This window comes from Oreochromis aureus, linkage group 3 (assembly GCF_013358895.1).
Source record: "Oreochromis aureus strain Israel breed Guangdong linkage group 3, ZZ_aureus, whole genome shotgun sequence".
Classification (NCBI taxonomy): Eukaryota; Metazoa; Chordata; class Actinopteri; order Cichliformes; family Cichlidae; genus Oreochromis; species Oreochromis aureus.
In genome coordinates this window covers 40,571,052-40,596,146 of record NC_052944.1, presented here as the reverse complement: position 1 = coordinate 40,596,146, position 25,095 = coordinate 40,571,052, and the positions used below count along the sequence as shown (strand labels likewise).

The 25,095-nt window shown below is 40.4% G+C and overlaps 1 protein-coding gene across 2 annotated transcripts in view; it reads right to left on the bottom strand.

Annotated features, from left to right (window-relative positions):
* The window catches only part of LOC120439334 (zinc finger protein 638-like), a 32,690-nt gene that overhangs the window by 1,576 nt on the left and 6,019 nt on the right, over window positions 1-25,095 (bottom strand). For both annotated transcript variants that reach the window (XM_039610223.1, XM_039610224.1), the window contains 29 exons: window positions 24,544-24,605; window positions 24,161-24,199; window positions 23,573-24,058; window positions 23,125-23,351; window positions 22,691-22,863; window positions 22,346-22,480; window positions 21,637-21,735; window positions 21,368-21,533; window positions 21,080-21,178; window positions 20,944-20,978; window positions 19,595-19,747; window positions 19,304-19,432; window positions 18,995-19,042; window positions 18,360-18,485; window positions 17,769-17,895; window positions 16,456-16,626; window positions 16,337-16,371; window positions 15,938-16,102; window positions 15,696-15,830; window positions 14,806-14,844; window positions 14,586-14,726; window positions 11,567-11,646; window positions 11,425-11,448; window positions 10,835-11,183; window positions 10,175-10,228; window positions 7,136-9,964; window positions 6,968-7,046; window positions 3,301-3,411; window positions 344-634 (listed from right to left, as the gene is read on the bottom strand). In XM_039610223.1, coding sequence (XP_039466157.1) covers window positions 344-634; window positions 3,301-3,411; window positions 6,968-7,046; window positions 7,136-9,964; window positions 10,175-10,228; window positions 10,835-11,183; window positions 11,425-11,448; window positions 11,567-11,646; window positions 14,586-14,726; window positions 14,806-14,844; window positions 15,696-15,830; window positions 15,938-16,102; window positions 16,337-16,371; window positions 16,456-16,626; window positions 17,769-17,895; window positions 18,360-18,485; window positions 18,995-19,042; window positions 19,304-19,432; window positions 19,595-19,747; window positions 20,944-20,978; window positions 21,080-21,178; window positions 21,368-21,533; window positions 21,637-21,735; window positions 22,346-22,480; window positions 22,691-22,863; window positions 23,125-23,351; window positions 23,573-24,058; window positions 24,161-24,199; window positions 24,544-24,605 — 6,607 coding nt within the window. The remainder of the gene's footprint in view (window positions 1-343; window positions 635-3,300; window positions 3,412-6,967; window positions 7,047-7,135; window positions 9,965-10,174; window positions 10,229-10,834; window positions 11,184-11,424; window positions 11,449-11,566; window positions 11,647-14,585; window positions 14,727-14,805; window positions 14,845-15,695; window positions 15,831-15,937; window positions 16,103-16,336; window positions 16,372-16,455; window positions 16,627-17,768; window positions 17,896-18,359; window positions 18,486-18,994; window positions 19,043-19,303; window positions 19,433-19,594; window positions 19,748-20,943; window positions 20,979-21,079; window positions 21,179-21,367; window positions 21,534-21,636; window positions 21,736-22,345; window positions 22,481-22,690; window positions 22,864-23,124; window positions 23,352-23,572; window positions 24,059-24,160; window positions 24,200-24,543; window positions 24,606-25,095) is intronic.

Below are 25,095 nucleotides of genomic sequence, written 5' to 3'. Positions count from 1 at the left end.
ATGCACTTTTGAGTTCAGAGGAGAATGTAATAACTCAAATAAACACTTGGTAGGGTCAGAAGGGTCAGATGGTAGGGTCAGAAAGCTTGGATCCATCCTGCCTTGTATCAAAATTTCAGGCTGGTGATTGTGTGGGATATATTCTTCGCACACACTGGGGCCCTTAGCACCAACCACAAATATGTAAAACATATTACCACCACCACAAGGCAGTGGAAAAGCATCTCAAAGCTATTAGTAGGCTAACAGTAGCAGACTATACAATTTTTCTTTTTATATTCAGTTTACTGTGTTTTCGCTGTCAGAGTTATGCATTTTGTTGATTTAAAGCAGCTCTTTGTACCTTTAATGTCGGCCGTGCTCCATCCATCCTTCTCCTCTCCCTCCTGTGTCTCCTTATCAGGACACTTGGGCTCTTGCTGCGGTCCAGCAGGGGCAGGTGCAGCATCGGGCTGGGTCGCTGCTTCCTCCTCGGTCCTCTGGCTCTCTGCCTGGCCGTCACCTGGCGGCACAGATGAGTCTCGGTCCTGTGATAAAGTGGGATTAACAGAAGCTGGAGGCAGTGGTTCTGTTTTTTCCTCTTCTTCTGTCTCATCTTTTGTGCTCTCTGGTTTCCCTCTAGCAGATTTTCTTACTGTGGGAGGAAACAACAGATTAATTAAGTTTCATGTCTCAGAGCTCTGACACGACTTTATCCCAGATGCCAGCCATTGGAGAATATATGTATGGATGTTACATATTTAAAATACAAAATATGAGTAACTATATTCCATTATAGTTACCGCTTAAATAGGTGATAATTTATTGAAATTCATGGATTAAACGGCAGTCTTTTTCTGTTTCATATGTTAGGCCTTCTCTACTTTTGGTACATTGCCGGAAACCCAAACAAAGCACGCAATAAGAGGGTGTAAAGTAAGCGTCCTGTGTATGTTGGTTGCGTCAGTTACACGACCTGGAGCCAGCACAAGAGAAGCAGCAGTGCACGGGCAGGAATGCATTTCTTACTTGGAAATTTCAACACCACTTCATATTTAAAGAACAAAGGGATGGGCGAAATCTGAAAGTGCAATGCAAACTCTGCCAGCAAACAAGCTGCTCTCAGTGTCTAAAGCACGTGTCAAACTCAAGGCCCACGGGCCAGATCTGGCCCGGCGTACTTTTATATCTGGCCCGCGAGATCATTTTATATAGATTTATTATTATTGTTATGCATGGCCCGGCGATATGAGGCGCCAATAACACACAAACTACAGGTCCCAAAATGGAGCGCTGCAGGCACCTTGCCCAACGCTAGGCTAGCTGGGAGCATTCCCGCGTCAATCAAGTCAAACTTCTGTTATTGTGAAGCTAGCCGCTCACAATGGTGGAGAGAAAAGTTGATTCTGAAAGCAGAGCCTTTCAGCGCCAGTGGGTGACTGAATACATGTTTACAAACATTGCCGGTAAACCCGTGTGTCTTATTAGTGGAGCTAATGTGGCTGTAATTAAGGAATTTAATTTAAGACGGCACTATGAGACAAAACATCAGGATAAGCTGAAAAACCTAAATGCAGAAACTACAGAAAGTAGAAGAGCTAAAGAAGAATTTGACATTTCAACAGACGTTTGTCACCAGAGCAAAATCACAAAGTGAAGCTGTTGTGAAAGCAAGTTTTATTGTAGCAGAGGAGACAGCCAAATCAGCCCGGTACTCTGAAGAGCTGCATGATGAAGGTGTGCGACGTCTTGTGTCCAGACAACACGCAGATTTTGGCAAATGTGAGCCTGAGGAGAAACGTATGTCAAAGTGTAACCAACATGAAACTGCCCTGGGACAAACTTGTTGGACTTACAACAGATGGAGCGCCGGTGTTGTGCAGTGAAAAAAAGTGGACTAGTCAGCAGGATGCGAGTAAAGATGCAGGAGGAGAACTGTACCGGTGAGTTATCAGCATATCACTGCATCATACACCAGGAAACGCTGTGTGGTAAAGTCCTAAAAATGGAGCATGTAATGATCACCGTAACGCAAACCGTAAATTTTATCTGAGTTAAAAGTTTAAATCAACGTCAATTTCAGTCTTTTATGTGGGAAATAGATTCAGAGTTTGCCGACATTCCTTATCATACTGAGGTCCGTTGGCTGAGTTGGGATAAAAATTCTCAATAGAGTTTTTGAGCTCAGCAAGGAAATCTGTCAGTTCATGGACATGTATGATGCGGTGAAGGCATTTCAAGTGAAGCTGTCACAAATGCACCAGTGCAACCTGCCTCACTTTCCCTGTTGCCAAGTAATGTTGAACCAAGTCAGCGCAACAGTGCTCCCAAATGCGCACTTTGCTGATAAACTGAGCACACTGAGTTTGCACGGCACATTGGTGACTTTGAAGCACAAAATGAGAATTTCGAGCTGCTTCACAACCCACTTACAGTTGATGTGGAAACTGCACCTGTGCAGATTCAGTTGGAGCTGCATTCTAATGGGACACTCAAGGGAAAGTACGACACTGAATGGCCTGCACAGTTTATTAGTTCCATTCCAGAAGCAATGCCCCAGCCCTGTTTACATGCGGCTCCAACCTTGTGTTTGCTTTCATTTATTTTTTCTGGGGGCTTTTGGCAGCATGTTCATATTTCTAACTTGCAGAATTTTGACAGGATATATTTTTATGAAGAGCAAAATATTTAAAGTTAAAGTTTATTTTTTTAAGTTCATTTATTCTGGAATTATGTTTCTGTCTGTTCTTATTCATATTTATGTTTAAAAAACATTGTTTTAGTGTGTTCAATAAATGTTTATCTTGTTTGGCCCGCGACCTAAAGTGTGCCTTGACGTTTGGCCCCCTGTGCAATTGAGGTTGACACCCCTGGTCTAAAGGCTCCAACCTAAAGAAACATCTGGAAGTTCTTTTTTAAAAACTAACATTAGCCTGCTGCAACTACCTTGTTTTTGTTGTGGTAGCTACCTGTGTTATGTGCAACTTCAGTTTCTACGTTACTTATTACTATTACTGAAGGCTACTCGCCACCGAGCTAACATCTTATCTTATGTTAACATAAGTCTTTTCTCCCCTACAGTAAATATATTGTCTATTCAGGGAGATTTGGGCTTACAAGCCAAAAACAAACAGGAATTTGCAGGATGTGATTGCTACATTCATGTAAAAAGCATGACAATATATTAAGTAATCCTAAGTATTCAGAATACGTTACTCACAATGAGTAACTTAACAGAATACGTTACAAAATACATTTTGGGCCATGTATTCTGTAATCTGTAGTGGAATACATTTTAAAAGTAACCTTCCCAACACTGACCGGGGGTCTGCCTGGTTCTCTTCCTGGGTCGACCTCTTGTCCTGGTAATGACCGCCTCCTTCTCCTCAGTCTCTCCCACCTCGTCCACCGTCACAAAGTTGACGCTCTCCTCTAAAACAACAAATCAGAGGTCACAGGCTGGTATTGGCAGTAAAAACTTTCATTTCTTGTTGAAATATACCCAAGTTAAATGCTGTCTTCTAACAGGGCGATGTGCGAAAATCTCCATTTAAATAAAACAATATTTCTGTCAAGTATAAAGTTTCCTGTTTCTCCTAAGGGATGATATAGGATTAACCTAAATATTTTTTTTGTTGAAGTTGAACGAGTTGAATGAAACAATTCTTAGTAAGGTAGATGACTACCTTAGTTAGGCGCACCCAAATTTTTCAACCGCATCGCTTAACCATGCAGTTTTACATGTACACTTTTTGTTTTGTTTTTTTTGTTTTTTTAAATTTAAGTGTTTATTGAAGTTATGCATAAAATAAAATGTACAGTATTTAATAGCTTCCTTTGTTCTAAGACTCATATGTACAGTAGTCTGGATGACCGTCATCACTTCAAGTACTTTTCCTTCATGCAGGTATGAAAAAAAGGAAAAAACAAAACACACAAACAAAGAAACGTGTACGGATAGATACAGTTTGTAACTATATACATCCAGAGAGAGGGCAATTGAAAAGCCAACACACTAAGTAGCAGTAGCAGATTAGTATGTTATTATAAAAAACAAACAAAATAAACAAATATTTAAACAACCATTCCTTCATTGATGAATATCAGTGATATCTGGCCTTATGGAACTCACACAGCGGAGCCATTTTCCCCAGTGTTTTACAAATTTCTCATACTCAAAATTCACTAAAAAAAGTAATCTTTTCCATATTATGAATGTCCAAAGTTACATCAATACAGTTGTTCAATGTTGGTGGATCCTTTTGGTCAGTGCCTTTTTACTTGCAGCTAGCAGCACACAAAATAAGTATTTATCTATACCCTTTATGTCTGAGGGTATGTATTCTAAAAATATGGATTTGAAATCAAAGTGTAAATATGTACTAAATATGTTTTGCATCACTTTATGGACTTCTATCCAGTAATTCCTAATATTCTTACAATCCCAAATTATATGGTAGTGGTGTGCTGTTTCATAGCCACAGTTCCTCCAACATTCACAACTAAAGCTGGGGTAATGAAAAAACAAGCAAAACTTTTCTAGCAGAACTCCTTCCAAATATGTGATTTTGTACTTCTCCAATGAAAAGAACAAATGTTTTGCCATCCCTCTTCTGTAATCGCCAGACCTCCCTCTTTCTCCCATCTTTCTTTTATATACTTGGTTGAATAATTGCTGAGATCATGAAGACTTTTGCATATTTGTGAGATTACACCTTTCTTAATTTCTGACTTATGAGCATTTACAAAGAGTTGGATAAATGGCCTCACTGTAGTGGGTATTTGGTTTTTAATGTTTCGAGTATAAAAGTTTCTTAACTGTAAGTATCTATAGTGGTTTTGGTTTTCTAAATGAAATGTTTGCTTTAAAGTTTGGAAACTCACAATTTAATCTTCCTTTACAATACCGCATGTCAATATAATTCCTTTACCTATCCAGTTTTTAAAACTAGGGTCTACATGATTTGGTGTAAATTCCAAATCATATGCACACCATTTTAATATTTTTATGTCCTTCTGCAGCTTATTTTCTTTTGCCACCATTTTCCAAACACCTAGTGTGGCCTTTAGCCACGGATTTCTTATTTTGGAAATGTAGTCCTGTAGATTTCTACCTGTATGTGCATATTGGTTATTGTTTTGCATTCAATTTCCTTCCAACACTGCCCTGATCATTGCTGAAGTATAGTTTTGGGGGGAAAATTGATGTCCATACAGACAATATTGATTTGTAAATGATTAACTAACAATCTTAGGTTTGTGCTTAAAATGCGTTGGCACTCTTTGGCAATATTGTAGACAATATTAAACTTAATCATCACATCAGGCAGTGGGGAGAGGGGACACTTGCGCAGTGCATTCATCAGAACATATAATGTGTTTTCTGGATACATTGTGCTTTTTCAGCGTTCAGAGGTTGATGGCTCTGTGTCAGAGCCCTGGCTATGAATTTCAGATGGATCAGGCCTTAACAAAAAAGTTATCAATAGTTCTTTTCATCTTTTCACATTACCCACAGCTACACCCACTTCCGTTGGGCCTAGGCTGCTCACTAGGGCTGGGTATTATCACTGATTTCTATGATCCAATCGATTCCGATTCACAAGGTCCAGATTCGATTCAATTCAACTTAGCCTCAGACAGTCAGAAATATTATAATTCTGATCATTTATCAGTACTGACACTTGTGAGACTTTATCGGAGATGTGAACATCACAGCAGATGCCTTTGTGTGAAAGTAACTGAGAATAAAACACAGAAAAACATGAAGGAAATTTTCCTGGCCTGACTTTTTATAGCAGATAACCTTAAAAATATTCTGCAATTTTGCATAATTTTAAAAAGTTTAAATTTCTTCAGTACTGGACAGCAGAACAGGCTTTCTTGTCCGAGGTCATTTGAGGTATAAAAAAAAAAAAAAGAATAGACGGCGACCGACAGCGCTGTAAACAACGGTAGACTGGTGGGTAATGAGCGAATGAATAATGCAGAAAACAGAGATTTGAGACGGGAAACTGAGAGAGAGAGAGCTGTGCATGAAGTGTGATTTTTATCGTGGTGGAAGCAAAACAGCCAATGTCAGAGGGAATTCATGACGATGTTTATCAAATGTGAAGCGCAGTTTGCTGCTTCTTTTGCTGCTGGATCAGTGAATTTTGTTCTGAGAGAAACAAAACCTGCTACTCAGAATCAAGAAAAAAAAGACGTAAAACAAAGCGCGGACCCGCCAACGCATCAGAATCAGTGAGCTGTCAGCTTTCAGCCCCGACGGTGTGTCCGTGTACAGGCCGTTGGGTGAGAAAGCCGAGAAAGAGAAAGCTGATTCTGATGTGTCGGGTCCGCTCCGTGTTTACGTCTTTGTGTGGAATCCGTTTACCTGTTCTCTCATTTGCTGTTTGGTGGTTGTTGAAATAGTTTTATGAGCTTTAACCTGAGATTCTGGTGTTTCTGGCAAAATACATTTAAAACTCTATTCAGGATTTAATGAATCAATATCGCTTAATTCAAGATACTCAACTCTCTCTATCCACCTGCACTTTCAAACATGCACTAAGGACTACTGGAATATCTGTACTTTCAGAGTTGCAGAGACTTTTTTTTTTTTTTTTTTTTTTTACACTCGAACAGCTGGTCACACCGGTGTGACCTAAGGTTTATTTTAGTCACACCATTGAAAAATTTGGTCACAGTTGTGACCAAGTTGGTCGCACTCTAGAGCCCTGCCAACAAAAACTATGCTGTACACATTCGCTTCTCCTCCACAAAATCTGACCATGCAAATCAAACTCTGTTGAGGTGGTTTAAGTGTGTGACTAGGATGCCTCCTGGGCAACTCCTAGGTGCTGTGTTTTCGGGATGTCCTATTGGGAGGAAGCCCCGGGGCAGATCTAGCAATGAGGATATGACGGAAGTCTGAACTTCCGACTGGCCCCACGACCCGAACTTGAACAAGCGGTTAAAAAATGGATGGATGGAGAATGAAACTGACCTGTTTCATCATGTTTGCGTTTAGCAGATCCTGATGTCTTCTCTGCTTCCTCTTCTACCTCAGCTGCTGTCGCCAAAGTCTAAAAACAAAGACACAAAATCACGACCATCGAGTTTTCTGTTTTTACTAAAGAGGAAACAAAGACGCTCAAATGAATCTCAACATTACCTCTATGTCTGCGGCCTCCACTGATTGGCTCTCCTGTGTTGGTGGGCGGGGCTCCACTGTCCTTTCCCACTCCTCATCATTTTCAACAACCTCATCCAGAGTGATGAGCTCTGCAGGTTCTCCCTTGGTGATCTCCCTGCTCCAGTCCTGACCCTCCACTGCTCTTTCCTCCCCAGCATCATCTGCTCCCACCTCATCCAGAGTAACCAGCTCCTGGGTGTCTTCCTCCAGATTTGTCTTTTCTTCTGGTACTGCAGCAGCATCACTTTGGGACCCAGTGGCCTCTTTAGTATCTGTTTTTGGCTTCTCTTCCTTTGTTGCTGTACCAGACCCGTCTTCAGCAGATAGAGCATTACTAACCTCAGCAGTGTGATCCAAACACTCCTCTTTATCGACCACTTCCGCAGCCATAGCGCCGCATGTGAGAGAGTCTTCTTTTTTACCGAGTGTCTCTCGCTCCTTTGTCTCTCTGTCTGATGTTTGTGCATTTGTTGGGTCTTCTCGGACTTGATCGTCTTCTAGAGAATCTACAATCTGATACAACGGCTCTTCCTCCTCCTCATCTGCATTTTTTGGCGATGCTGAGTCTTTATCGTCTTTAGGCACTGTTGGCTCTTCTGTACTCTGGTCTTTGAGAGGCTCATTGTCAGCCGTCTCATCCTCAGCCGAGTCAACAATCTGATAAATGGCCTCCTCTTCATCAGCCACTTTACTAGATGCAGCATTCTTTAAGGCAGCTTGTTTTTTAGTTACTTTAGTGTCCTTCTTTGGTCTTCCCCTTCTTCTTTTTTCTGGAGTTTTGGCCAGTTCATCCTTAATAATTTCATCCTGCACTGGGTCTACTATTGTAAAGGTGGCATTCTCCTCGCTCTTCTTTGTTGGTGTGCTCTCTTTCATGGGGCCTTTCTCTTCAGTCTGCAGAGGTTCCTCCTTCTTTGGTTCCTGAGAATCTCTGGCAGGTGTCGGCCTCCTTCTCGTTGGTGTCTTGTCTTTTTTTGAGACGTCTTCTTTAGTTTCTCTTCTTCCTCTGGTTGACCTTGTTGTGATGGTTTGTTCGTTCATGGCAGCCTTACCCTCCACTGAGTCTGGGATCTCGGACGTAGATTCCTCTTCCCTGACGGGTTTTATACATGCAACTGTGGAAGTTGGCGTCATTTTATCTTCTTTGTTTCCTCTGGCCGACCTCCTTCTACCAGGCCTCTCTGTGGTGGAGACATGTTGAACAAATTCATCTTCAACACAATCCACTACCTCAAAGATCATCTCCTCCTGTGTCTCTTTCTCCTCTCTTTTAGATGTTCTGGTTCTTGGTCCACCCCTCCTTGTTGGTCTTTCAGCTCGTTTAGCCACTTCAGCGTCTTTCTTGGTTTTTTCCTCCTTGTTCTCAGCCTCTGCCTCGGTCTCTGTGGTCGCTGGCTCTTCTTTCACAGAATCAATTATCTGGTAAGCTTCTTCCTCTTCTTCAGTTCCTTCAGTGACTGCTTTAGATACCTCCTGGCTCTGAGTATTACGTTCCTTCCTGTCATCTTCTCCTCCGGTGTGATCATTGACTGAATCTAACTTCTCAGAGGCTTTCTGTTTAGTAACATCTGCTGAACTGCCTTTGTTTTCTTGTTCTTCATTATTTGGAGTTTGGCAAAATGATTTGGAAGCTTTGTTTGATTTTTCTGAGAGCATCTCCTCATTCATTTCTTTTCCATCTGCACTGGACCTTGGAGTTTGGTTCATGCTTGGATCCAACCCTTCTTTTTTATCAGCTGCATCTGGTTCAGCATTGGTATCTTGAATTTTTTCCTCAGACAGCTGCTTTGCTGTGGCACCTTCATCTTTGACCAGATGACTGTCCTCTTGGACTGTACTGGCTTGGTCTTCACTAACGCTGTCTATCATATAGAGAGAAGCATCCGTTTCAGTTTTACTGGACTCCTCTGAGCCTTTATCATCAATGCTGTCCAAGACCTGACTATCCCCCTCATGCAAACTCTGGGTTTGCTCAGGCCCTGATGACTCTGTTTTAGTCTCTTGGTTTGTGTCTTCATCTATCTGTTCATCTGTTGGCTCCTCGTTCGAATCAAGGATCTGGTAACTTTCACCATCATCTTCCTCCTCCTGTGGATATTTCCCCGCATTGTCTTTTTCCCCATCTTCTCCTTTGCTTTTCTTTGACTCTTTGTCTGCGTCATCCTTACATTCAGCCTCCAGAGTCTGTGTTTGGCTCTTCATCCCTAATCCCTCTCCCTCTGCAGGTGGCTGTGTCTCTGATGATGTTTCCATTTTAGTTTGATTTTCCTTTGCTGACACTTTGAGGTCAGACTTTGTTGCTGCACTTTCCTCCGTTAGCTCTGCAGCAGCGGTTGATGCCATCTTTGATGAACGGGTCCTATAACCCGAGGACAAAGAATGCGACGATTTGTCTGGAGGTTTGCTTGGCTGCGTTTTCTCACCAGAAAAGGAAACAGGCTTACTGACACTCACAGAGGATTCGGGTTTGGTGGATTCAAATGAGTCTTTACTTTTTCGTGGTGAGGAGGTTGAACTGCTTTTCTCAGAAGATTTCGTGGGCTCTAATGAGGAAGAGGCTGAGCTGCTGGAGTCTTTGGAGGACCTTGCTGAGGTTCGTTTGGAAGCAGGAGACGCATCTGAGCTTTGCCTTTCCGTATTCTCTGTGGACTTTGGCTTAGTTGAAGAGTCGCTTTCATCATTGGGGTCTGCGTCTGCTGCGTCCTCGTTAATTTCATCAACAGTGACAAAGTGGTCCAAATTGAAATCCGGCTCACCAAAAGGGCGGCTCTTTGAAGAAACTTTCTTCTCTAAATTATCAACTTGAACCTAGATGGAAAAACCAAAAACAGTCTGTTGAGCCATGAAACAGCTTACAGAGTGTAACTATCAATGAATGTCCCTCTGTCCACAAAAACCTCCTATATGATCAGTAACCACATGACCAATTTTCTCAGTGTGATTAAGTGTTTGAGTTAGCCCAGTCGCCCACCGCCACCACCCACAAGAGAAATCCTCGTGGGTCTGATGAACTTTTACCTTTTCGTTTGGTGCGTCTTCATCCTGTGCCCTACTAGGGCTGCAGCTTTTGCTCTGGAAATTAAGATAAGAAAAAAAATTAACTGAGTTAATTTTGTGTTATTCTGACTATATGTAATGATGACCTTCGCTTAATTTATCTGTTCCAGAAATAATGCAAATCTAAAAATGGTATCTTCCTCATTAGTATAGTGGACAGTATCTCCGCCTGTCATGATGGGGAGTGAGCAGTCTCCTTCTCTGCTCTGCCTTCGGCTGATCAGGTGTCGCAGACGTAAACTGCCAGTCTACTACCACATGTGAAATACAGACTTCGAAACCACTTGCCCCGTGATCGGAAGGTCGGGGGTTCAAATCCACTGAACGGCTACCCTGAGGTAACCCTGAGCAAGGTACCATCCCTACACACGGTACGCCTGCTTAGTGGCTGCCCATTGCTTCACTGGGTGAACGGCTCAAATGCAAAGAGAGTAATTTCCCCAGGGGCATCAATAAAGTATACATTATTATTATTATCAGCATTAATTATTCATACAGCCTCCAGCTTTACCGCAACAATCAACAGTGTACTACTATACAATGCTCATATGTGATCTCCAACAGTAGGCTTTTAGTGTCTTAAGATATTTTGGGAAAACACGGTGAAATTTAAAGTGTTACCTCTCTTTCCTTGCTCTGTGCCCTGCATCCTCGACCCTGTCTATGCTCACGAACCGCAGCTGTAATGGCCATGAAAATGTCCTCATTGATGTGAGGAAGTTCTGAGTCTTTTTCCTCAGACTTGACTGGGCTTGTTGCCGAAGGAGCATCGCTAGAAGCGGCGGGGGCGGCGTTTGCATCAGGAGCAGTGACCAAAGTTTGTGGTGGCCCCTCTTCCTTCACTGCTGCTTTCTGGCCTTCCTCACTTGGCTGAGGGGCAACGGTCGATTCTGTGGCCTTCTCGCTTTCCAGTTCGAGGTTAACTGTGTTCTCACCCGAGTCTTGCAGACGCTGTTTCAGGCTCTTCAAACTGAATTTAAAAGCAAAGATGCCAGTAGGTTACTATGAAAAGAGGTTTGTTGTCACAAAATGTTAATGTTAAATAAGAAATTCCATTTCAAATTTCTAATCTAGAGTTGCTTATGTCTAAATCACATTCTTCTCTTTTTGCATCTTTGGGAACTGTTTACTATAGCACAACCTTGAGGAGTGTAGCAGTCATCATCACTGTTTTGACTCTGCCACTAAACCTGAAATAGAAAGATACTCACGACTCAATACGTCCGACTTTACTCCTATGAAGAGGAGAGAAAAAAGCACAAGGTCAGACAAGCATGAAGACACTTTAAAAAACACACACATTCTAAAATCAGTGTACTCTTTGTCTCACTTCTGATTGTGGGACACACTTACCAAGAAGAGAAATAGTCCTTGGCGACATTGCTCTCCATCACCTGTGTTAATCCACCAGGTTCAGCCATCTCAATGCATATCTGAGAAAACAGAAAGATATTAAATCAGTGACAGTAAAAATGTTTTCTTCCTGAGGAAATTTGAGCAACACAGTGGTACTCAAAGGGTGCGCTACAGGCCCAATTTGTGAAAGTAACAGGACAGAGGTCCTGGCAAGTTTCTTTATTGCCCTGTATGATAGTACAACTTTTTGGTAAAAGAACAAAAAAATCTTGGTGTTTCAAACTTGCAAATGGAAAATAAGTGCAAACATTTTTCTATACTTTTGCAAAGTTTTTGATTAAAGAATAAAACCACTGAGCAAGAAACAATAAAAGAATAACTTAGTGCTGCCTCAAAGTGCAGGCATCTTCCCTGCTAGATGGGCCAGGACGAAAGGCTGGACAGGTCATAAGATTACCACTTGGTTGAGAACTTGGTGCATTTCACCAATGTTCGCAATGGCATGTAAAATTCAGATTGCCTGCCGCAGGGACTGTCTGAATATTAAAACTTGCTGAACTAGTGTTAAAAAAACAAAGTCTCCTTCAGACTCATTTAAAAAGTTTCTCAATATTAAAAGTCTTGCTTAAAGCTGGAAACCGAATAAGTCAAACTTAAAAACACAGTTTAAAAACCACGTGATCATCACAGTATAAGAAAGTTACACCAGTTAACTTCAGGGATGTTCTGTTTGACCATTTTCACTGCCATTGCAAAGCTACACAGGTTTTTTTTAATGTCTTTATTTTCTGTGTTAACCACTTATTGCTTTCTTTATCCTCCCTGATTGAATTTTTTCTGATTTTCACTGTTGGTGGAATTCTGCATGCAACTCAGGTTGCATAGGCAGTCTAGCTCCTCCTGAATGGCAGTCACAAGAAGATCTGCAGTGTCTAACAGTGCGGCTTCAAAAGTGTGAAGAAAATATCAGGAGATGGTGTGTTATAATGGTTTGTAGTGATGGGATTTCCGACTCTTTTTAGAGAACCGGCTCTTTCGGCTCTTCAGGTTGTTTTGTTGCTTTAATTAATTTATTATTAACAACAATATAAAAATATGCACAAAAGGAATTACTAATGTAAAAAAAACAAAAACAACAACGTGTTTTTATTTATATATGTTTATATATAAATATATGTCGTAGCCCCTAGAGACAAAGCAGGTACAAACTCCAAAACACATTTCTAGCGTTAACTGAACCTCCAAAACAGAGCTACCTAGATCACTTAAATTACACAATTGAAAGCATATGTGTATTGTTTGTGTATTTATACACAAGCACTCATATATATTCAAATAATTTTAAAAAAAAATGTTCATTTACCTGCTACTACCACACACCAAATCCGGTCGTTGGTACTTGCTGGCTTGTGTAGCCACTAGGTAACAAAAGCTCAACACTGCGCCTAGCATCCTGGAGCACTTTTGTTGTGTTTTGTATGTGTTTTGGAGTTTGTACGTGGTTTGTCTCTAGGGGCCACCGTAAATATACTTTTATTTATTCACTCCACATAAAATGTAATAAATAAATCATATAATACAAAAACCAACTATTCACATTTCAACTTTTAACTATTTAAATTTTCAGCTTTTTCCTTTTAAACAAATTTACAGTGAAACAACACAAAACACTGCAAACCACAACACAATTAAATATAAATTAAAATATGAAAACTAAAAGAAGATGCACATTCTCTGTCATATGGACCTGCATGAATAAACTTTCTGAATCCTTTATCATCCGCAACTGAAAATAGTTGTGGATGATTACTATACCTTTTTAATGTGACGTTGTTGTCCCTGGCTCTCTTTCTTGCTCTCTCCCTCCTGCTCTGTTCCTGTGCTACTGAGTGTAACTACCGCCCCTCCCCCCTTTTCCCAGCGCAAAGCACAAGGCTCGCGTGCGGAGTGAAGCGGAAAAAAGTGCGAGAGAGTGGGTGAGAGAAAAAACAAAACAAAACACGGCTCCCAATAAGGAGCCGGCTCGTGTCGTTCACTTCAAAGAGTCAGCTCTAAGAGCCGTTTCGTTCGCGGCCGACACATCACTAATGGTTTGTTCATTTGCTATATGACTGGAGCTGTTTCTCATTTGGGCAGGTCAGTTTGTTGAGTTATGTGGTTGTGCAGGTGACTTTTGAGTAGAACTCTGTTAAGTAAACCTCTTTTATGGGCCCACTTGGTTCTTAAAAAAAATTGAATTTTTGTAATCATCTTGTCCTTTTGGGGTATAATAAAGCCCGTTTTTTGAAGATAACATTTGTGCCTGTGTGTTCCTGGCTGCTTGGTTCATGACAGGGCCATAGAAGAGCAATGACCATTCAGCAGTATGTCTGTGAAGGTTCTCAGTCATCCAGGTCATCGTAGTCAAAGGAGCTAGCAAAGAAAAGCGTCTGGACTTCTTTAAGTTGCTTGAAGACGTTTCACCTCTCATCCGAGAAGCTTCTTCAGTTCTAAGGTCAAATGGCCGAGAGTCCCAGATTTAAACCCAGTGGGAGTATCCCCCCAAGGAGGGACAAAGGACCCCCTGATGATCCTCTAATCACCTGAGCCAAGGTGTGAAAGCGGGTGTGGTTCCCAATCAGCCAGGGTTTTGGGTGAGCTCATTGTGAAACCTGGCCCCACCTTATCATGCGATTTCCTGAGGTCAGATGGCCCAGGATGTGGGTGGGCGTTAAGGCGTCTTAAATGGGGAGGGAACTCAAAACTGGATTATAGTGTAACACAGATGTTCTGTGCGCAGAGATCGTGCCAGGAGTGCGCAATTGCGCACTAGCGCAGCTTAGAGGGAACATTGATTAAGTGTTCCCTTAATTTTATTAAGCAGTGTAAATCGAACCAAACTGTACCAGCTTTGTGGGTGAAATTTAAGACTTAATACCTTCTGAAGTCTTTTCAGAAAAAGATGCATTTTAAGACACCATGACAAGCCTTGCAGATGTAAAAAGTGAAAAAGTTGCAGGTGTTTATGAAATCGTACCCTGTTGCCAAGCGGCAAAAATCTGACAAAAGCAGCAATGGAAGCCACCACTTTCATGATCTTCACGAGAAGGTCCACATTCACCTCGGAGACCTCCACACTCAGCAGCCGGTCCTCCAGAGACTCAGACTCTGGAACATGCTGAAAAACAACCAGCGTTAAGATGGGAGACCCGAGCCTGCTGCTTTTACAGGACGGATTTATGTGACTGCTGACTTACAGTGCTGCTCCATTTCATCATGCTTCTGTACATGTTCTCCTGTGAAAAGAGTAGAAGATGAAAGCGGATTACATCAATTACTGATCCTTTGTTTGTAAAATAACTATTGAATAACTCTCCTCCTGGTTAGAGTGTTTTTTAATGTTCTATTGACCACATTTAATAAGATAAATATTGGACTCCACTGTAAGTGAGAAGTAACTCGATCCCTCAGAGATGTGCTACAACTCCTGGTTTGCATCTTTGTGGGAAAGGATTCATACTTCAGGACAGTAACGACATAACATATAACCAAAGTTTTGCAGGAACTATTTGATGCTTTTTGAGTCTCAGTAACTTTCCGCAAAATTTGTCGACCTCAATTCCTCTTAACATGTAGCTGTGGAGAGAGTTCTCACAAAGGGCCTGAATAGCTAGCCCACAAGGAAACTTGAGATGGGAAACTCTGAAGCTAGAAGGTTAGCAGTGACTGAAGTTTGAAAATAAGTAAGGGCATTGCTTAATAGTCAGTGAAACACTCTATAACCTATGTCTGGGGACACAGAGCTGACTTCACAAGAAGCTCTGTGGAAACTTTAAAGTGGTGGCGGAATGACGAGGGTTGTCGCCTATGAACAGAAAAGTGGATAAAGTTCATACAGCTTTTGTGCTGCTGTCGCAAAAAGGAAAGAACAAACACAGACAAAATAATAATAAATACTTGATATGAAAGTCATGCATATTTTCCCTGTTTTTAATTTCTACTAAATTGTGCAATTCCCTAGAGAAGGATGATGCTGTGCTCACTCCTTAGAGGAGAAATCTGTTTTGATTGGGATCTGAATAGTTTGAGTGAAACAGGAGCATGCCCCTGATTTAACAGCCCAGATTTTCCAGCTCTATTTTCATACCTCACTTGAACCAGGACGCATGTCTTGTAAAACAACGTGGATTTTGAGCGTCCACTCTCCAACAGTAACTGGATCTTTGAGGTAATCTCTGGCGAAATCGCAGCACGCATCCCAGCTGTTAAAAAATACAAAGGCCTGGGGGGGAAAATGATGCAAAGGAAACATTCAATATTAATCATTAAATTGAATTAAATTTGCAAATGCAAATTTCTCTGTATCAGCCTGCTGGGTCTACTCCTCACCCTCCTCTGCAGTGATAAAACGATTATGTTGTAGTACAGAGTCTGAACAGTCTGATCAGGGAAGTAACGCCACACCAGCTTGGCGACATCCTCCTGTCTGTAGTTTCCTTCTGGCAAACCGGTCAACATGATCGTGGAGAACATAGAACCCTGAGATTGGGCTTTCTACAAGACACAAGGTTCAAGAACCAAAGTTTATGTGAACAGAAACTTTGCAGTACTTTTTAAAAAAATATATTACTATAACTGACCACATAGAGAAGACAAAATGAACCCAAGTTTAGAATAAAAAAAGAAACGTGGCTTTTGAGGTCGGTATTTGGAAAATGGACGCCTCTTGGTATTTACTCAAGGATTCCTGTTTAACACATGAAACCTGTACTTATAAAATGCACTCACCTCAATGTCATCAGGTTCACTGACAGTAAAATACTCTAGAAGTGTAAAACACACACAGTTAGTAACAGTCAACACTTTATATCTGGAGGTTAATTTTAGTTTTCAGCTTTTTCTCTCACCTGGGATTGTGAACCAAGGAGAGACAGTGGGGAAAACAAAGGGACTAGTTGTCATTGTGATCCAATATGGTGAAGTGCTGCGTTGTGGGATGGTAATATCTTCTGTTGGGACAGTTGCACCATCAACAGCAACCTCGCTGTCTGGCAAAGCTTTGTGTGGCAATCTTGGTGCTGCAGAAGCAAAAATAAGTTTTGTTTAATTTTTTTTTGTGTGTGTGTATGTGTCAGGTTTTTAACTGACTTTCAGTTTAACTTTAAGCACCTTTACAGATACCCAAGGTATCATAGGCATCAGAAAAAAATGATTAGAGAGTTAGATCAAATGCCAGTCTGAAAAAGTGGAGTTTAAGTAATGACTCTGGTTCATGTGTCTAGGGCAGAGACAATAAAAGAAGGGAATAACCGGGGTTACTGGCAGTGTTAGCTATTTCGGACCTGACTACTTGTATTTCAGAATTGATAAAACTGAACTCCAAAAATATCTCTAAGTTCCTCTTTTATGACTTTAGACAGTTCTCCTCGCAGGGAGTTTAGTGTTGGCTTTCAGTTCTTCAGCAGTCATCCCTGCCGTTTCAGTTAGGCTGGATGAGACTTAGTTCGATTCATCTGTATCACGTTGGCGCGTGGTTCTTGCAGGCCGCGAGGTGTCTTCTCCGTATATTTTAAGTCTTTCCGACAGAAAGTCCCACAGTAGTCTGTGGTCCGGCCCAATAAGTCCTTATTTTGTTCTCTAAGCAAATTTTAGAAGTTCAGAAAGTGGAATGTGACATTTATAAGAGAATTTTTCAGAATTCTGCAGCTCTACTAAGTTGTGTGTTACACCATGTCTTGCTCTATAGTGCCCCTGATTAGCTGGATTTTAATCTGTCTCTAGTATCAGTATGCTTTTGCCACTCCTTGTAATCTTCAATTCACTTGTTTTCTTGTGCATCACCCACTAAGATGACAATATTTGCCGTATTGTCCAAAGACTCTTGTCTTTGGACAATACGGCAATTGTATTGTCCATACAAAATGTATTAAATTTTCCATTTTGGACAATACAACCAATGTGTAAAAAGTGTAACTCTTAAGCTTGCCTTGTAGAAGACCATGTAGATCTTTAAAGCGTGCAAATGTACCTCACCCAAAGCAATCCCACAGTACAGGAAGGCCAGCAGGACAATAGCAGCTACCCTTACCAGACAGGTTTTACAGCCAAAAAACAACCCACCATATTCAGGGTCTTACCAGATGACCTTCCATCAACTTCACCTATCTTTTTTTCCCGTTTGAATCACATTTATTTAAAATCCCATTCAAAACACACTTACGCAGTGACGTAAATCCACTGTGTGGTATTTCCACCCTTGACAATTTGTGGCCAGTGGCCCGTTTTAGAAGGCTGTACCAAACACCAAGGCGATCAGCATCACACAGAGACTCAAATTCAATTAACACCTGAAACACAAGAAAGATAAAATTTACTCTAAAGATTTTAATTTCACATTCTAAATGGTAGAAAATGGAACACATGGAAACAGTGAGCTAAGCACAGCTTTATTGTGGAGTTTACTGGATTCAAAAGTCAGAAATCCTGACTCAATGATGCACTGGAGCCATGCTCAACATGACCCCTGCACTAATGCTCTAATGTGATGAACACTAGTGCGCATGAGCATATGAAGAATCATCTGTTACAGCGAACAGATTACCTGCAGTCTCTCTTTACTATCTTTATAGTTTTGCAGTTGTGCTTTCATCAAGATAAGTAGCATCCAAATCCAGTCACATTATCTTGTTTTAATGTGTCTGTCAATTTTGGGGGGATAGTTAAGAATACACTTACATAAACACATATCTCATACAGCCTCTCAGAGACTTTTAAAACATGCACTTGTTGCTGCTTATAAGTGTGTTTATACCTTGTTGAGAAGAGGCAGGTAGTTTCTTACAGTACCGATTTTTCCCAAAGCTTCTCTGAGGTCCCGGGACTCGCCTGGTGAGATGTTCCTGATGTAGATTGTCCGTGCTCCAATATCTGTCTCTTCCTGTTTCGAGAAACCCGTGTGAACATTAAAACAAACCAGAAACAGTATGACATTCCATGCATTCTTAAACTACAGTTCCAAGATTAAGGTCATAAGTTTGCACATATAGTCACACAGCATGTATGCACCCTGGCAGCTATCTTCATTATCCAAACAATTTATAACTGCAGATCTTGCTTTTGTTGATAACATTGTTTGAGAAAATATTTAAACTTAGCTGTGTACACAGAAAACCACTTTTGGCCCTTTCCTGGGTTCTTAGTTTTTTGCATGTTTCAAATTTAAAAAAACAAACATTTTTTTAAATACAAAATGCAGTTTTGAATGAGGATTTAACTTATTCCAGGAAAAAAGTTATCCAAACCTTTCCTAGCCCTGTGTTAATATATGCTCATATTTTTCAAGGTGTTTTGACTTGGATGTGAGTGCTTCCAGTTATAACTTTATACTCTATACTTTATAAGGTATTCTAGTGTAGTCTTTGTTTCTGAGATATGTGTGCGTGTTACCTTCATAACATAACACAGCCGATTCATCAGATACTTATAAAACTCAAGCTGAAAGAAAAACAAATAGTTAAAAGTCTTTACATCAAATAAATGTTGGATTCTGTTAAATTGATTTCAGTTCAAAGAGTATTTTTTTATTACTTATAGCCTCTACAAAATGTTACATTAATTTTTTTATTTACAACCACATTTTAAATAGATTGAACATTTAAAAACATACTGTTTCCATCAACAAGCAGATACAGATATTTTCAATTATTTTTAATAACATGTCACAACAGTAAAGTGTATTATCTAAACAGTGCTCACCGGGGTCTTGATATTCCTGCTCTTCACAACCTGCAGTCGAAGTTTAGACCCATTGAGAATAAATTTATGTCTTTCTGATACTAGCATGATGTTTTTGGCTGCCATTACTGTCGGCATGAGGGCAAAAGCCTGAAGGGAAAACAAACAAACACTGACACACTGACAGGCGCTCACAAAATACGTATTAACTAAATGTTAGTTAGGTCTAAATGTCTTAGAAAAGACATTTAGAATCCCATTAAAATGAAGGTAATAATCCAGCCCAATGCAAATTCATGACCTGGTGCTTACCATGCGCGCCTGTGGTATAACGTAGATCGTGTCGTGATAATATTCAAATCTGTGTGGAGTGAGCAGACTGGCGATGTCCTCCTCTGCATAACAGCCATCATGATACTTAGGCAGGTTGCTTATTAACAGCACCTTGTAATTAAGAGAAACAAGCTGTGCAAAAGAAACGAATAAAGTCAGAGTTAAAGTTTTAGATTAGTTTACAATTGAAGAAATTCCAGACAGAAATCTCAAAAAGGCAAACATTCAGTTATAAACTCTGCCTCACTTTGAGCACTGTCTACAACTATGAACACAATGAGGTACATCAGAATAAAATACTGAGTACAAAATGTTTCTGATGATGATTTTAGTTTAACTTCTTTTATTTTTTACATAGTACAGCTTAACCTTGACTCACTGATAACAAAAAGGCAGTAAGAGTCAGCTATGAAAGTACTTTTCATTTAAGGCGGATTCTTAAAGAGTGATAACTGATTCACAAAAGGAAATGTGTAAACAGCACTATTGTGCTTTTCAAACTCAGGAAAGAAAAACTGTTTCTGTAGTAGACTGCTTAAAAAGAAAAGCTGGGATTCTATTAATTTGTGAGGAACTTTCATCTCTTATGCTTCTTAAAAGGTTCCTTAGTTCTAAAACAACTTGCTGAGGTATTCAAGCCCCCTACTTAAACCCCTATTTTTAAGCACTCAAAATCACCATGTCCTGGATGATTGTGCATATAATTTGAACATTTCAAATTAGCTTTTTAATAACAGACTTTTAATGTGTTAGTATACAAGATAATTTTTCGCCATCTTACAATGCTGTGATTGCAGCCATTCCCCAAACCTCTGTAAATGGTACTCATGGCCATTGATCATTGGTCTTTGATCAGTGGTTGTTGATCAATGGTCATTAGAATTTGCATAATTAAAATTAAGGAACTGACCTCCCGGTCCATTGTTCCTTCAGTGGGCTGGTTTCAGTCATTATGCAAATGTACTGTTTATAAGTTTTGGGGAAACCTGCAGTCAGCTGAGACAGAAGAAGTCACTTGGATGAGTGACGAAACGTTTCTCCCACAAAGCGCTACGTCCAGATGAACAGATTCAACTTTTGGAGATGCACGATAATTATTTTGTTTTGGTACTAAATTGGTAAACACGCTTTGTGTAATTCTATTAGTGTATGTAAATTTCGGCATCCCTACTGAATTTTTAACATTTTTCTACATTTAGTGTCACCTGACAATGAGATATAATTATAAACCTTTAAAACAAATTGAACTATTTCAGATCAAAACTTAACCACTTTGATAAAGCATGTTTTTCTTACAGGTATAATTTAAGTGTTTTTTTTAATGTTACCTTTGAATTGCAAAGTCTGACTGTCTTGAGACAACCTGTAAAGTGCAGAGCAAAAGAAAAACAAAAATATAATTATAAAATAGAAAATATCTTCACATTGAAAAATCTTTCATACAAATCTTTGGGGATTTCTTACGGATTCTTTCTGGACACAGTTGCTTTTCTATCCGTTCCCCAAATGTTGGGTGGGTAGGAGCGTCCGGATACTTTGAGATCTTCTTTGCAGTCACAGGGACTTAGAATAAAGTAAATGTAGTTAAGTTAAATAGTGGTAGTTTAGATAGGATGCAAGTTACCCAGCTGATCTAAATAAAAATCTGAAAACTGTTCTCGTCAAGAAGCACAGTCTTTAGCTTTTGATTCCGTCCAACATCCTGCTGTCAATGATAAACCACACATGAAGATGTTTTCTCTGTCCACCTACCTTTGTCCTTTGTGACCGTTTCTACACTTTCAACTGCTTCTTCAGCCTTATCACCTGTTTTTACAGTTTTAGCTTTCTGCTCAGCTGAGATGTTTTTCGCTTTGGAAACCGAGACTTTTGCTGTAGTTTCCAGTTTGCTTTTTGTGGTTTTCTTGGATGCAATTTCCTGTAAACAAAGATTAATACTGGATTAATCAGATTACTGATAATTTTGCCACAGAAGAGCAGTGATTTTAATATTTGTATTTCTCAAGGGAAAACAAAGTTACCTTTTCATTAACAACACTGACAGTTACTTCTTTTATGTCAAAGTTCTTTAAGCTCTTCAGTTTCTCAGCATCTTCCTGTTTCTCGAAACACACAACTGCCTGGGTGTGCACAAACACACACACACACACAAATTTGGATTACTACCAAAACTGTTAAGTTACTACATTCACACTAAAAATCATACATGAGCACTTGTCAGTAGCTTACAAGTATTTGATGACAAGTTTGAGTTTTTCCATGCAAACTACAAGCAACTATGGCAACTTGCAAGCAACCAGTGCGATTCCAAGGATGTTTTTAGAGCAATGTGTATATATAGATTAAAAAAACGCATAACCCAAAGCAGCAAAATAAAAACAAAATGCAGTGTGTATGTTTTCACAGCATTAGACTTAGCAGAAACTTTCTGACATTGCGATGTCTATATAAAAGCTCAGTATAATCTAAAGTAGCCATGAATTTAAGGAGTGCAAGACCACAGAAGAAATGTAAGGATAACCAACTGACTTTAAACCACATAATGAATGCATGACTACAACCATAAACGGACAGTATATTTATAGAGAATTGTAGCTCCAGTGCATAAATATCTATCTTAGATTGCAGAAGCAAACCAGGAGACAAATAAGAGAGGAACTTTCTCTAGATTCACAAGTAGGTCAATGAACTCATCCATCTATAACAGTGAACAAATTTCAGTGTACATACCTGTAATTTTGACCTAAACAAAACAACTGACTTGGTTTTTCCGAATTTCTCCACAGCAGAAATCACTTCACTGTGAGAGAGACTACTGACAATCCCTTGTAGCCTCACCATGGTTGGAGGGGAAGATTTACCAGCCTGTGGAAACACAGAGAAGAAAAATATGAACAAACCAAATGCAGATTTCATCATGACAACTGGACTCAAAGTATCTGCTTGTATAAATTTGTGTTGAAGGATTTAATCTTGGTTTCGTGGCATCAACAATCGCGTCATCTGTCACTATTTATTATATTATAAATCATCCAAAACATTACATTAATGAAAAAAGGTATAACATGAAGTCACCTTGGTCTTCTCTGTGCTAGGCCTCCCTTTAGTTGTTTCTGGAGATGCAGAACGTGAGGACGATGATGATGTTGATCGGGATGACTTCATCTTGGCTAGCTCAGCCAGCAGGGCAGGAGTCAAAGTTTTGACGACAGTCTCCAGGTCAGACTGTTTTGATAAGGACTGGAGGGCTAAAGGACCACAGGTGCAAAAGAGATTCACACTTTGGTGGGTGCCAAGTCTCAAAAATCATCATCTGTTTCTGAAAGTTTTATAATAGTAGAAAAAACTATACTGACATTTCTGGTGGTGCTGGTCTTTATTTATAATTTGCATTAGTAAAGTTAATGTTATGAGGGGGGTTGACAAGTGAACATAACTTTGATTTTAGAAAAACCAATGAGTACATACCAAAAAAACCCCCCCAAAAAACCATGAAGCAATTTTCAAACCTGATGTTTCCAGCAGTTTCTTTGCCAAGATCTTTGAGCTGCTCGACGTATTTCGCCTAGGAGATGACCTCTTCGCCAACGACCGCCTCTCCCAGCTTCTCCTCGGTGGTGAACGTTTCTTATCTCTTCTTTTCGGTGAGGGTCGCCTCTCATGGCTCCTTGACCGTGATCGATATCGGGAAGAGGAAGGACGGTCATACCATGAGGAGTCAGAATGAGACCGGGACCTGAAAAAAGTATGGATCAAAGAACTTAATGACTCAAAAATAAAAATAAAACATCTCAAAGCACACACCCAGCATGGATACAAAATGTAAATACTGTCCACCAATTAAGTGTTTTTAAATGTATATTTTTATATATATGTTATATTTCGCCCTTTAACAATCCACTGGAGAGCTAAATCTTCTTGATTGATCCTAGTTATCAAAATGTATGTTGGACAGACCTGCGATTACATCTGGCGCTGTACGGAGATCGTGATCGGCTTCTGTGTCTCTCCCTTCGGGGGCTGCGTGATCGAGAACGGGAGTGACTACTTCGTCTGTACCTCCTACGCTCCAAGTCACGGCGGCGACGTGGGCTGCCGGAGCGGGAACGGCTACTTCGTCTGTCCCTCCTACGCTCCGACTCATGGCGGCGAAGTGGGCTGCCGGAGCGGGAATGACTACTTCGTCTGTCCCTCCTACGCTCCGACTCATGGCGGCGACGTGAGCTGCCGGAGCGGGAACGGCTACTTCGACTATTTCTTCTTCGCTCCGAATGACGATGAGTGCGGGGGCTGCGAGAGTGGGAACGGCTACTTCGCAAGTCCCTGCTACGCTCCGAGTCACGATGGCTCCGGGGGCTGCAGGAACGGGAACGACTCTCATGTCTGGTTTTCTTCTGGGAAGTCTCAGCAGAAGTTGAGGGAGAGGGCTTGGTACCTGACGCACTAACAATTGCATATAAAAAGAAAGGCACAGTTAAATCAAAGAAAATGAAAGCCTCCAATGCTGCAGGCTTTCGCCAGATGACTTCAAATGAAGATATTTACCCTAGCAGTGATGCTATTTCACCGTTCCATTCTGGGTATCTGTGGAAAAACACAGGTACATTTTTGTCAGATGTTGCAAGGTAGAGTGTCCTTAAAAATATATTATTGTTCATTAATTCAGAAACTCAGAAATGTATTCAGCCTTTTAACAATTTAGGTTAGGGAAAATGGCTCATGGTAAATGCTGCAAATCATTAAGATGCTTTACAGGAACGCAGCCAATGGGCTACAAAAATGATAAAGAAAAATGAAAAAATACAAATGAACAGTTCTTAGGAAGCTATCCTAGCATTACAACCCCGACATCATTTTGGCACAACCATGGTTGTGCTGCCCCAAAGATATTGGTTCATAATCATGAAGTACAGAGAAGAAAGATTGACCGCTTTCGCAGAAGTCTGCAGTTCTCAATGTGAAGGCTGGTATACTGGTGGGAGATCCAATCCTAGTGGTCACAAAAAAAACCAAAAAAACATTTAGACAAGGTTCATTATTATCAGGAGCAACATTTGTCATTGACATCACTTGCTGATAAAAGGTCACTAAACTTTGCAGTGGCCTTAAAAAAAAATTAAAATATTAACAGTTAGTCCTTCACTGAACGGAGAAGCATTATAACATTAGCCAGGAGCCTGGATTGTACTTAGAAACCTTCATAGGCCAAAAAAACAGGAACAAATAAGCATGACACATTGTACCTCTCCTGGGATAAAAGTTTAAAAATGAAATTATTTAGTATATAAAGAAAACACAAGTCAAACATCTGATTACAAACAACCAAAACAAAAGGGTCATCTTAGGCTCTGGATTCTGGACTCTCAGGCTCTTCTTATGGCATCAAAATTTCCCGAGGTTCCAACAAGGTCGTCTCAGGAGAGGCCAAGTTTGGATTAGGACAAAATGCACCACCTATGACGATCACAGTTGGAGTAGCG